This window comes from Rana temporaria, chromosome 9, assembly GCF_905171775.1.
Source record: "Rana temporaria chromosome 9, aRanTem1.1, whole genome shotgun sequence".
NCBI classification, from domain to species: Eukaryota; Metazoa; Chordata; class Amphibia; order Anura; family Ranidae; genus Rana; species Rana temporaria.
Genome location: NC_053497.1, coordinates 6,400,712 through 6,410,378, shown reverse-complemented (window position 1 = coordinate 6,410,378; position 9,667 = coordinate 6,400,712). Strand labels below are relative to the sequence as shown.

Genomic DNA, 9,667 nt, shown 5'->3' with positions numbered 1-9,667 from the left:
GCCCTGATGGGAGTAACGGATGGGCCCTGATGGGAGTAACGGATGGGTCCTGATGGGAAGTAACTGATGGGCCCTGTGTAACTGATGCTGATGAGGCGGCACTGATGGGCAGCAGTAATGGGAACTCATAGGGCCACTGATGAGGTGCTACTGATGGGCGGGACTGATGGGCCTAGGATAGGCGGCACTAGTGGGACTGCACTGATCATCAAGAGCATGTCCCTTTAACACAATCTGGTTATTGGCTCCCTTCTCGCCTCCTCCATGCTGTCAGCGTGAGGAGATAAAAGCTGATAACCGGCTTGTGTTGACATCCATGATCAGCTGTCATCAGCTGATCACATGGTAAAGGGCCGCTGTGACTGGCCCTTTACCATCATCTGTGTTCGGCAATCACAGAGCTCGCCAACTGCGCACCGCAGGGCGCTCGTGGGAAGTGTAATCCCAGGAGGACGTCAATAGACGCCCTCCCAGCAAAGAAAACCCAGACAACAACAGGTTGTGTTTAATTAAGATGGGAGAAATTAGAATAGTTTGTCATAGTAAATAAATCAGTAGTTATCAGCTTAGGCGCATTGGCCCGGATTCACAGTCAGCGGCGTAAATGTAGGCGGGCGTAGCGTATCGTAGTTACGCTACGCCGCCGCAACTTAGGCAAGTGCTGTATTCACAAAGCACTTGCGTCTAAAGTTACGGCGGCGTAGCGTAATTTTGCCAGCGCCTAAATCAAGGAACTAAATCATGAGGAACAGGGGGGCGTGTTTTATGTAAACTAATCATGACCCCACGTAAATTACGCTTTTTTCGAACGGCGCATGCGCGTGCATGCTCAGTATCACGTCGATTTTTCTAATTAAATTGCGCGTGCTCAATGCCTAGTCGACGTGAACGTAACTTACATCCAGCCCCATTCACGGACGACTTACGCAAACAACGTAAAACCCGACGTTTCCGACGTCCATACCTAACATGACTTACCCCTGCTTTATGAGGGGTAACTTTACGCCGGCGTATGTCTTACGTAAACGACGTATCTTGCTACACCGGGCGCACGTACGTTCGTGAATCGGCGTATCTAGCTCACTAGCATATTCAACACGGAAATCTACGAAAGCGCCACCTAGCGGCCAGCGTAAATATGCACCCTAAGCTACGACGGTGTAAGAGACTTACGCCACTCGTATCTTAGCCGAATTTATGCGTAACTGATTCTAAGAATCAGCCGCATAGATACGACGGCTCTCATTCGGACTTACGACGGCGTACATGGCGCTACGCCATCGTAAGTCCTTTGAGAATCTGGGCCACTGTGTTTGTCTATTGTGATTCAGATCCGGATCAGATCACATTTTATTTGAAATAAGTGCAGAAAAAAAACTGCCGATTTCCAGGGGATCACATACTTTTTCTTACCATTGTATCTTGTTGTATTTCCTTATTTTTTACAAAAGAAATATCTGGAAGTCTACAATACACTTCTATACTTTTGGCATGTAAAATAAAATAAGTTTAAAATGGCAATTTTAATAGAATTTTTTTTTTTTTTTTTTTTGTGAACTCTCCAAGGTGCCCGAGACTCACCGCATTGTATCAAAAAAATTATTTATTGCAAAAATAATTTATCACACCTGAAAAACTAATACTGAGGAATGTTGCAATATGGATTGGTTATTGTTTTTTCCTCTTAGCCCCCGGCCATGTCCCCCCGCACATCAGCATTTTATAGCCAATTGGATAATATTACAAAAGGTGACGAATGGCCAAACGGAGTCGGTTAGATTGTCACGGAAGATGTATTTCTCGTTTTCCGGTATACAGTAATAGAAATGTGTTCTTTACAAAATGATAGCCAAACTTTATCAAATCAAAGCTCTCAAAAGATCCATTTTTCTTAATTTTCGAAGTCTAATGTCTAAAGTGTAATTCCGCTTTTGTTGGGGGGGGGGGGGAGAAGCTCCCCTCTGGGTGATCAATGTACGTTGCAGGGATGGTGACAAACTTTGTAGCAGATTTCTATCTTTTTGTTGCTGAAAAGAAATACCGTATTTATTGGGGTATAGCGCGCTCCCGCATATAGCGCGCACCCCTAAAGTTGCCCCGAAATTCCTGTTAAAAAAAATGTTATAAGATTTTATTACTTACAGTTTTGGTGTCTTGCCCAGCATCCATGGTCCGGTCCGGCGTCCGTCTGCGGCTTCGGTGGTGTCCTCCCGGCTTCTCCAGCGCGCGCCTCAAGTCGAGTTCCCGCGCTCAGTTCGAACGCCTCCGCCGACATATACCGAGTGCAGTATACTCGGGTACATTCGGCAAGGCTCGGCTTCGCTCACGCTCTGTGGCGTTTATGCGTGAGCACGAGCGAAGCCGAGACTAGCCGAATGTACCCGAGTGTACTGCACTCGGTATATGTCGGCGGCTCCATTCAAACTGAGCGGCTATCGGCGTATATCGCGCTCCCACGATTTTCCCCTTATTTTAAGGGGGGAAAAGTGCGCGATATACGCCGATAAATACGGTAGCTGTTTGTTTCACCATGCAGGGGCGTATTTCATCGCAGGGCAAAAAAAGGCGCTCGCCTGGGGCGGAATTTTATATGGGGGGGGCGGCGTCTGCACCTGAAGCTGCAGGCATCACCCCGGTATCGTTTATTAGAGCCGGGAGTCATCTCTCCTGTAATAGTAATCAGAGCAGCTTACTAGCCACTCGATTGCTGTTAATAAAAATACAAAAATCCGTGCTTATTCAAAATGAACCACAAAAAAAGTGTCTAAATGGTAATCCAGGGATAATTGGTGGATATTGAAAAAGTGATCTGGGGAAAAAAAATGAGAGAAAAGGAGACAAAATCTGAAAAATAAATAATATATGTAACGGAACGTCCCACACTCCGCTTGAGTGCTTCCGTCATATACCGCTTCCTATCAGTCTGGATATAGATATCGGATATTCCAGCTGCTCTCAAGCACACAACGAGACGAGACTTGTTTGTGTGCTAAACATGGAGTGTTTAATAGAACCAAGAATACAGCCTTATATACAGTTTAAAGAGGAGGTAACCAGAACATAAATTAACATGAGCTAATTAACTAATCATTTACCCAGACGAGGTGACTCCGAGATATGACCTTTCAGAGTAGACGTCCCGTCTTCGCTCACCTGCTATACAATACACATTATCATAAGTGTAAACACAGGACATCTTCACACAATAGCAGGATCAATTAGCAGTATGAATGAGCCACTCTTACAATTAACCCGTTGAGTTCAGAATCAACAACCAGTAAATAATTCTTTACAGATATCCTGGAATATATTGTGGATAATAATATAATAATCCCATCTCAGGTAGTCCAAGATATCATTTCCCAGTCATCCTATGCCCCTAGTGGACATAGGATGATTTTAGACATAAGAGGGTTCGGGGATAATGATAAAAAATGATAATAAAAGTATTGAGCATATAAATGTATCTATTAGAGTAGGGGTCTCCAAACTTTGTAAGCAAAGGGCCGGTTTACTGTCCTTCAGAGTTTACAAGGGCCGGTCAGTGGAAGTCGAAAAGGTCCGAACGTCAGTGGGAAAAATTAAACACCCCATTGTTTGTTTCAGAGGGAGTAATTGTGCCCCATTGGGTCCCATTGTTGGTGTCATCACTGATGTCATTTTCCCCCATTGTTGGTGTGATTGAGAGGAATTGCCCCCTGTCATTGGTGTCATTGAAAGGAATCGTGCCCCATTTTAGTGTCGTCATGAGGATTTGTGACCCATCGTTCGTGTCATTGGGCCCCATCGTTGGTGTCAGTAGGACAAATTATGCCCCATGGTTGGTGTAATTGAGAGAAACTGTGCCCCATTGTTGGTGTCAGTAGGAGAAATTATGCCCCATGGTTGGTGTAATTGAGAGAAACTGTGCCCCATTGTTGGTGTCAGTAGGAGAAATGATGCCTCATTGTTAGTATCAGTGGATGAAATAGTGCCCCAAGGACTGGATAAAAGCAAGCAAAGGGCCACAGTTTGGCCCCCCGGGCGTTACACGCACAGCCACACTCCCCCACAGTAAGAATCACTCCCTTAGGGCACACTTAACCCCTACAGCGCCCCTTCCTGGTTAACCCCTTCACTGCCAGTGTCATTTTTACAGTAACCAGTGCATTTTTATAGCACTATTCGCTGTATAAATGACAATGGTCCCAAAGAAGTGTCCGCCATAATGTCGCAGTCACGATAAAAATCGCTGATCGCCGCCATTACTAGAAAAAGAAATATTAATAAAAATGCAATAAAATTATCCCCTATTTGTTGGAGACTATGGCCCAGATTCTCAAAGGAGATACGACGGCGTATCTCCAGATACGCCGTCGTATCTCTGAGTCTGAGCCGTCGTATCTATGCGCCTGATTCATAGAATCAGTTATGCATAGATTTCTATTAGATCCGACCGGCGTAAGTCTCTTACGCCGTCGGATCTTAACTGCATATTTACGCTGGCTGCTAGGGGCGTGTACGCTGATTTACGCCTAGAAATATGTAAATCGGCTAGATACGCAAATTCACGAACGTACGCCCGGCCGACGCAGTACAGATACGCCGTTTACGTTAGGCTTTTCCCGGCGTAAAGTTACCCCTGCTATATGGTTGCGTACATGCGGCGTACCAATGTTAAGTATGGACGTCGTTCCCGCGTCGAATTTTGAAAAATTTACGTCATTTGCGTAAGTCGTCCGTGAATGGGGCTGGACGTCATTTACGTTCACGTCGAAACCAATACGTCCTTGCTGCGTACTTTGGAGCAATGCACACCGGGATATTCCACGGACGACGCATGCGCCGTTCAGGAAAAACGTCAATCACGTCGGGTCACATAACATTTACATAAAACACGCCCCCCTGTTCCACATTTGAATTTGGCGGGCTTACGCCAGCCTATTTATGCTACGCCGCCGCAACTTACAGAGCAAGTGCTTTGAGAATACAGCACTTGCCCATCTAAGTTGCGGAGGCGTAACGTAAATAGGATACGTTTCGCCCGCTCAAAGATGCGCCGATCTACGTGAATCTGGGCCTATAAATTTTGCGCAAACCAATCTATAAACGCTTTTTCCTTTTTTTTTTTTTTTTCACCAAAAATATGTAGAAGAATACGTATCAGCCTAAACGGAGGAAAAAAATGTTTTATATCTTTTTTTTGGGGGAAATTTATTATAGCAAAATGTAAAAAAATATTGCTTTTTTTTTTTTTCAAAAAATATCGTTCTATTTTTGTTTATAGCGCAAAAAATAAAAACCACAGAGGTGATCAAATGCCACCAAAAGAAATCTCTATTTGTGGGGAAAAAAAGGACATCAATTTTGTTTGGGAGCCACGTCGCGCGACCGCGCAATTGTCAGTTAAAGCGAAGCAGTGCCGAATCGCAAAAAGTGGCCAGGTCCTTTTAGCTATAAAATGGTCCGGGGCTTAAAGCGGGGTTCCAACCACAATTAGCATTTTTTAAATGTATGTCCTTTCATCATGCGTTTTTATAATATAAATCCGGTCACTTACTATTTTACAATCCGCCGCTGCTCCGCATAGTTATTCAAAAAAGATAGTTTATAAAACTATGTCCACATCGTTGTCATTTTGCTTGTGGTGCATTGTGAAGCCCACAAGCACTTACTTCCTGGAAGTCTTGGATGGGGAGTGATAATTGGACAGCGCACTGCATCCTGGGAAATGATGACACACATTTCCCAGGAGCATTAGAGGGAGATGATGTCAGGCTCCTAGGTGATTCCAAAGGCAGATTTTGTGGGACCGCATAGCAACAGGCATTTCCAGATGAGTAAAAAAAAAATATATATATATTTTTTAGGTCTAATGAGCACAATAATGAAAAAAAAAATTGGGATGGAAACTCCACTTTAAGTGGTTAATAGCTATATTAATTTTTTTACATGCTTTTTTTTTTTTTTTTTGCAAAAATGGAGTTGACCTTTTAAGCTTTCTTTATATTTTCTTCACCTCAGCATGCACTGCGTTTGTTGGCCTTTGGACAGATTTACAAGGTATTGCAAATGGACCCTCTGCCATCAAATAAACCCTTCCAAAAATATTCCTGGTCAAGCACAGACAGGGAAGGTAAGATATTTACTTTTTCTAAATTATTGCTGTATTCTACACCAAGTGTGTATGTGTGTATGCGTTATCCCAGCGCTTCCAGCTTATCAATAAATTCTATACCCAATGAATGCCAATGTGTCGGTTAACCATATAAATGGTGCCAGGTGGCTGCAAATAAATCATATTCCCACAACTTTTAAATAACAAAAAAAAAACAAAAAATAAAAATAAAAAAACTTTAAATACGAAATCATACAAATCAAGTGAAATGCCAATGTATGTGCCATTTACACTAAACGCATGTGATCTCCAAAACTCCGATATTAAATCATTACAGTGTCTCTGTCCATAAATAACAAAAGACATAAACCGAAAAACCTCATAAATCTTCTTTCAATACAATAATTAATAATTTTTCCACACCAATGATAAAAGGAGAAGTACAGGAAAAGATCATTTGGCTTTACTTCTCCTGTGGACAGAGACGGCTCTAGGCTTTGTGAGGCCTAGGCAAAACTTGACATGCGGGCCCGAGTTGCACCCATGATGGGGGGGGGGGGGACAATTCAAGGACAAGAGCCTCTTCCCCCACAACCCTGGCTGGTGGTTGTGGGGGATCTGTGGGCAGGGGGGCTTATCGGAATCTGCAAGCCCCCTTTAACAAGGTGGCCCCCAGATCCTGCTCTTTAAAACCTAATGGGCTGGGGGGCCACCTGGTGATGTCACCTGCTGAACCCACCCCCTTGTGACGTCATTGACTGAGGGCATTCTGGGTCATTGACGTCACAAGGGGTGGTGTCGATATTCACTGATTGTTAGGGACGCTCGTGGCTCCTGAGTCAGGGCTTTGCCTGAGCACAGCAAAGTTAATTTCCCCTGTCCCTCAAAACTGGGGTAATGCATTGGGTAAGTCAGGCGGCCGCGCGGCCCCTGTAAGTGTGAGGCCTTAGGCAACCGCCTAATTTGCCTAATTAAAGAGCTGCCTCTGCCTGTGGATCACAGGAGTGGAGTTCGTTTTGCATCCCTGTGCCCCGTTTTTAGCAGACAGCTGGCTGAAGCTTCTTTACAGATTCTCTAAATTCTTAAGGTTTCTTGGCAACTCAAAGTTTCAGCTCCTTCCATAAATTTTCTATAAGATTAAGGTCTGGAGACTGGCTAGGCCACTCCATGACCTTAATGTGCTTCTTCTTGAGCCACACCTTTTGTTACCTTGGTGGTATGTTTTGGGTCATTGTCATGCTGGAAGACCCATCCATGACCCATCTTCAGTGTTCTGGATGAGGGAAGAAGATTCTCCTCCAAGATTTTACAATACATGGACCCGCCCATTGGCCCCTCAATGCGGCAAATTCAGCCTGGACCTTTAGCAGAGAAACACCCCCAAAGCATCCCGTTTAATGTCCTCCACTTTGTGCGGTGATATCTGAATGATGGGTGCAGCTACAGGCATCATTCAGATATCACCGTCTTCAGCGGCCGATTCTGTGCACGATAAGAACGATCAAAGCGGCAGTTCCGCCGCTTGATCGTTCTTATAGGCAGCGGGAGGGGACATCACCCCTCCTGCCGCCATCCGGTGCTTCTCCGGGCTCTCCCGTGCCATCGGGGGCCCAGAGAGCGAATCGGTCCACGCTTGCTGGGAAAGCATAGAGATGACTGGTGACCAGATGGTCACCAGTCATCTCTATGACCGTGGGAGGCCCGGGCGTGATGTTATGACGTCACGCCCGGTACCCGGAAGTAAACAAAGCCGCAATCGCGGGTGTCGGCATGTGATCGGTGATTTTTTTTTCCACCGATTTCATGCTTGTAAGCCTGGAGGAGACATGCGGGGTCTTATTGACCCCTCCCCCCAGATCTCTCCATAAAGAGGACCTGTCACACTGATTCCTATTACAAGGGATGTCTACATTTCTTGTAATAGGAATAAAAGTGATCAAAAAAAAAAAATGTAAAAAAAAGTGTAAAAAAAATAAAAATGTTTTTCAAAACGCCCCTGTCCCCGTTATCTTGCGCGCAGAAGCGAACACGCATGCAAGTCCCGCCCACATATGTAAACGCCGTTCAAACCCCAGATGTGAGGTATCGCCGCGTGCGTTAGAGCGTGTGCAACAATTCTAGTACTAGACCTCCTCTGTAACTGGAAAATAGTAAGCTGTAAAAAATGTTAAAGCGTCACCTATGGGGATTTTTAAGTACCGAAGTTTGGCGCCATTCCATGAGTGTGCGCAATTTTAAAGCGTGACACGTTGGGTATCTATTTACTCGCCGTAACTTCATCTTTCACATTATACAAAAAAATTGGGCTAATTTTACTGTTTTTTTGTTATTTTTTAATTCATGAAACCGTTTTTTTCCCCCCAAAAAAGGCATTTGAAAAATGTTTGCGCAAATACCGTGCGAGGTTAAAGGTTGCAATGACCGTCGTTTTATTCCCTAGGGTGTCTGCTAAAAAAACATAAATAATGTTTTGGGGGTTCTGAGTAATTTTCTAGCAAAAAAAATTGTGATTTTTACATGAAGGAGAGTAGGGCCAGAATAGGCCCGGTAATTGAGGTGGGATAAAAGCCCGGTATTGAAGGGGTTAAAAAAATAATAATAATAATACATTTTTAAGGTGCTGTGAGAACCTTCTAAAATAACCCCAAAAATCTATTCATAAAAAACCGTCATACATCGTACACCTAATGAGGTGTTAACTTTCTTCCCATTTAACTCTTCGCAGGATTAAAGCGGCCATACGACGACGGTTCTTGCGACGACAAGGACCCAAATAAGAAAATGAGGCGCAATTTGCGCAAAAGTAAGTATTCGATTTTCACTTGTAATTTGGATGTTTCAAATTTTTGCTCATTTAAGTCGCAGTGCGGAATGTCTGCACAATGAACAAACGTTCATCAAAAAGGAAGCTATAAAATATTGTTACATTTAAGAAAAACAATAAAGTCAGACAATAAAAGTAAGTGAACCCCCCTTGTCCCAGTGGCTTTATTAGAGAACACCTAATGGGATTTAAACTCACCCCTGAACTCTGTATACAGCGCACCCCTGAACTCTGTATACAGCGCACCCCTGAACTCTGTATACAGCGCACCCCTGAACTCTGTATACAGCGCACCCCTGAACTCTGCACACTGCGCAAACCCTGAACTCTGCACTCTTTACACAGCACACTTCTAACATCTGCACTCTGTACACGGCGCACTTCTGAAATCTGCACTCTGTACACGGCGCACTTCTAAAATCTGCACTCTGTACACGGCGCACTCCTGTACTCTGCACGCCCTTAAACTCTGCACACAGCGCACCCCTAAACTCTGCATTCTGTAAATAGCACACTCCTGTACTCTGCGCACAGCGTACCCCTGAACTTTGCGCACAGCGTACCCCTGAACTTTGCACACAGCGTACCCCTGAACTTTGCGCACAGCAGACCCCCTGAACTCTGCACTCTGTACACAGAGCACTCCTGAACTCTGCACTCTGTACATAGCGCACTCCTGTATTCTGTACACAGCACACACTTAAACTCTACACTCTGTACTCCCTGAAGTTTGCACTCTGCACGTA

General features: G+C 44.5%; 1 protein-coding gene across 6 annotated transcripts in view; it reads left to right on the top strand.

The window, feature by feature from the left end:
- Nucleotides 1–9,667, top strand: part of LOC120913053 (spermatid perinuclear RNA binding protein) — a 219,559-nt gene that overhangs the window by 164,941 nt on the left and 44,951 nt on the right. For all 6 annotated transcript variants that reach the window (XM_040322733.1, XM_040322736.1, XM_040322734.1 and 3 more), the window contains exons 11-12: nucleotides 6,004–6,115; nucleotides 8,823–8,900. In XM_040322733.1, coding sequence (XP_040178667.1) covers nucleotides 6,004–6,115; nucleotides 8,823–8,900 — 190 coding nt within the window. The remainder of the gene's footprint in view (nucleotides 1–6,003; nucleotides 6,116–8,822; nucleotides 8,901–9,667) is intronic.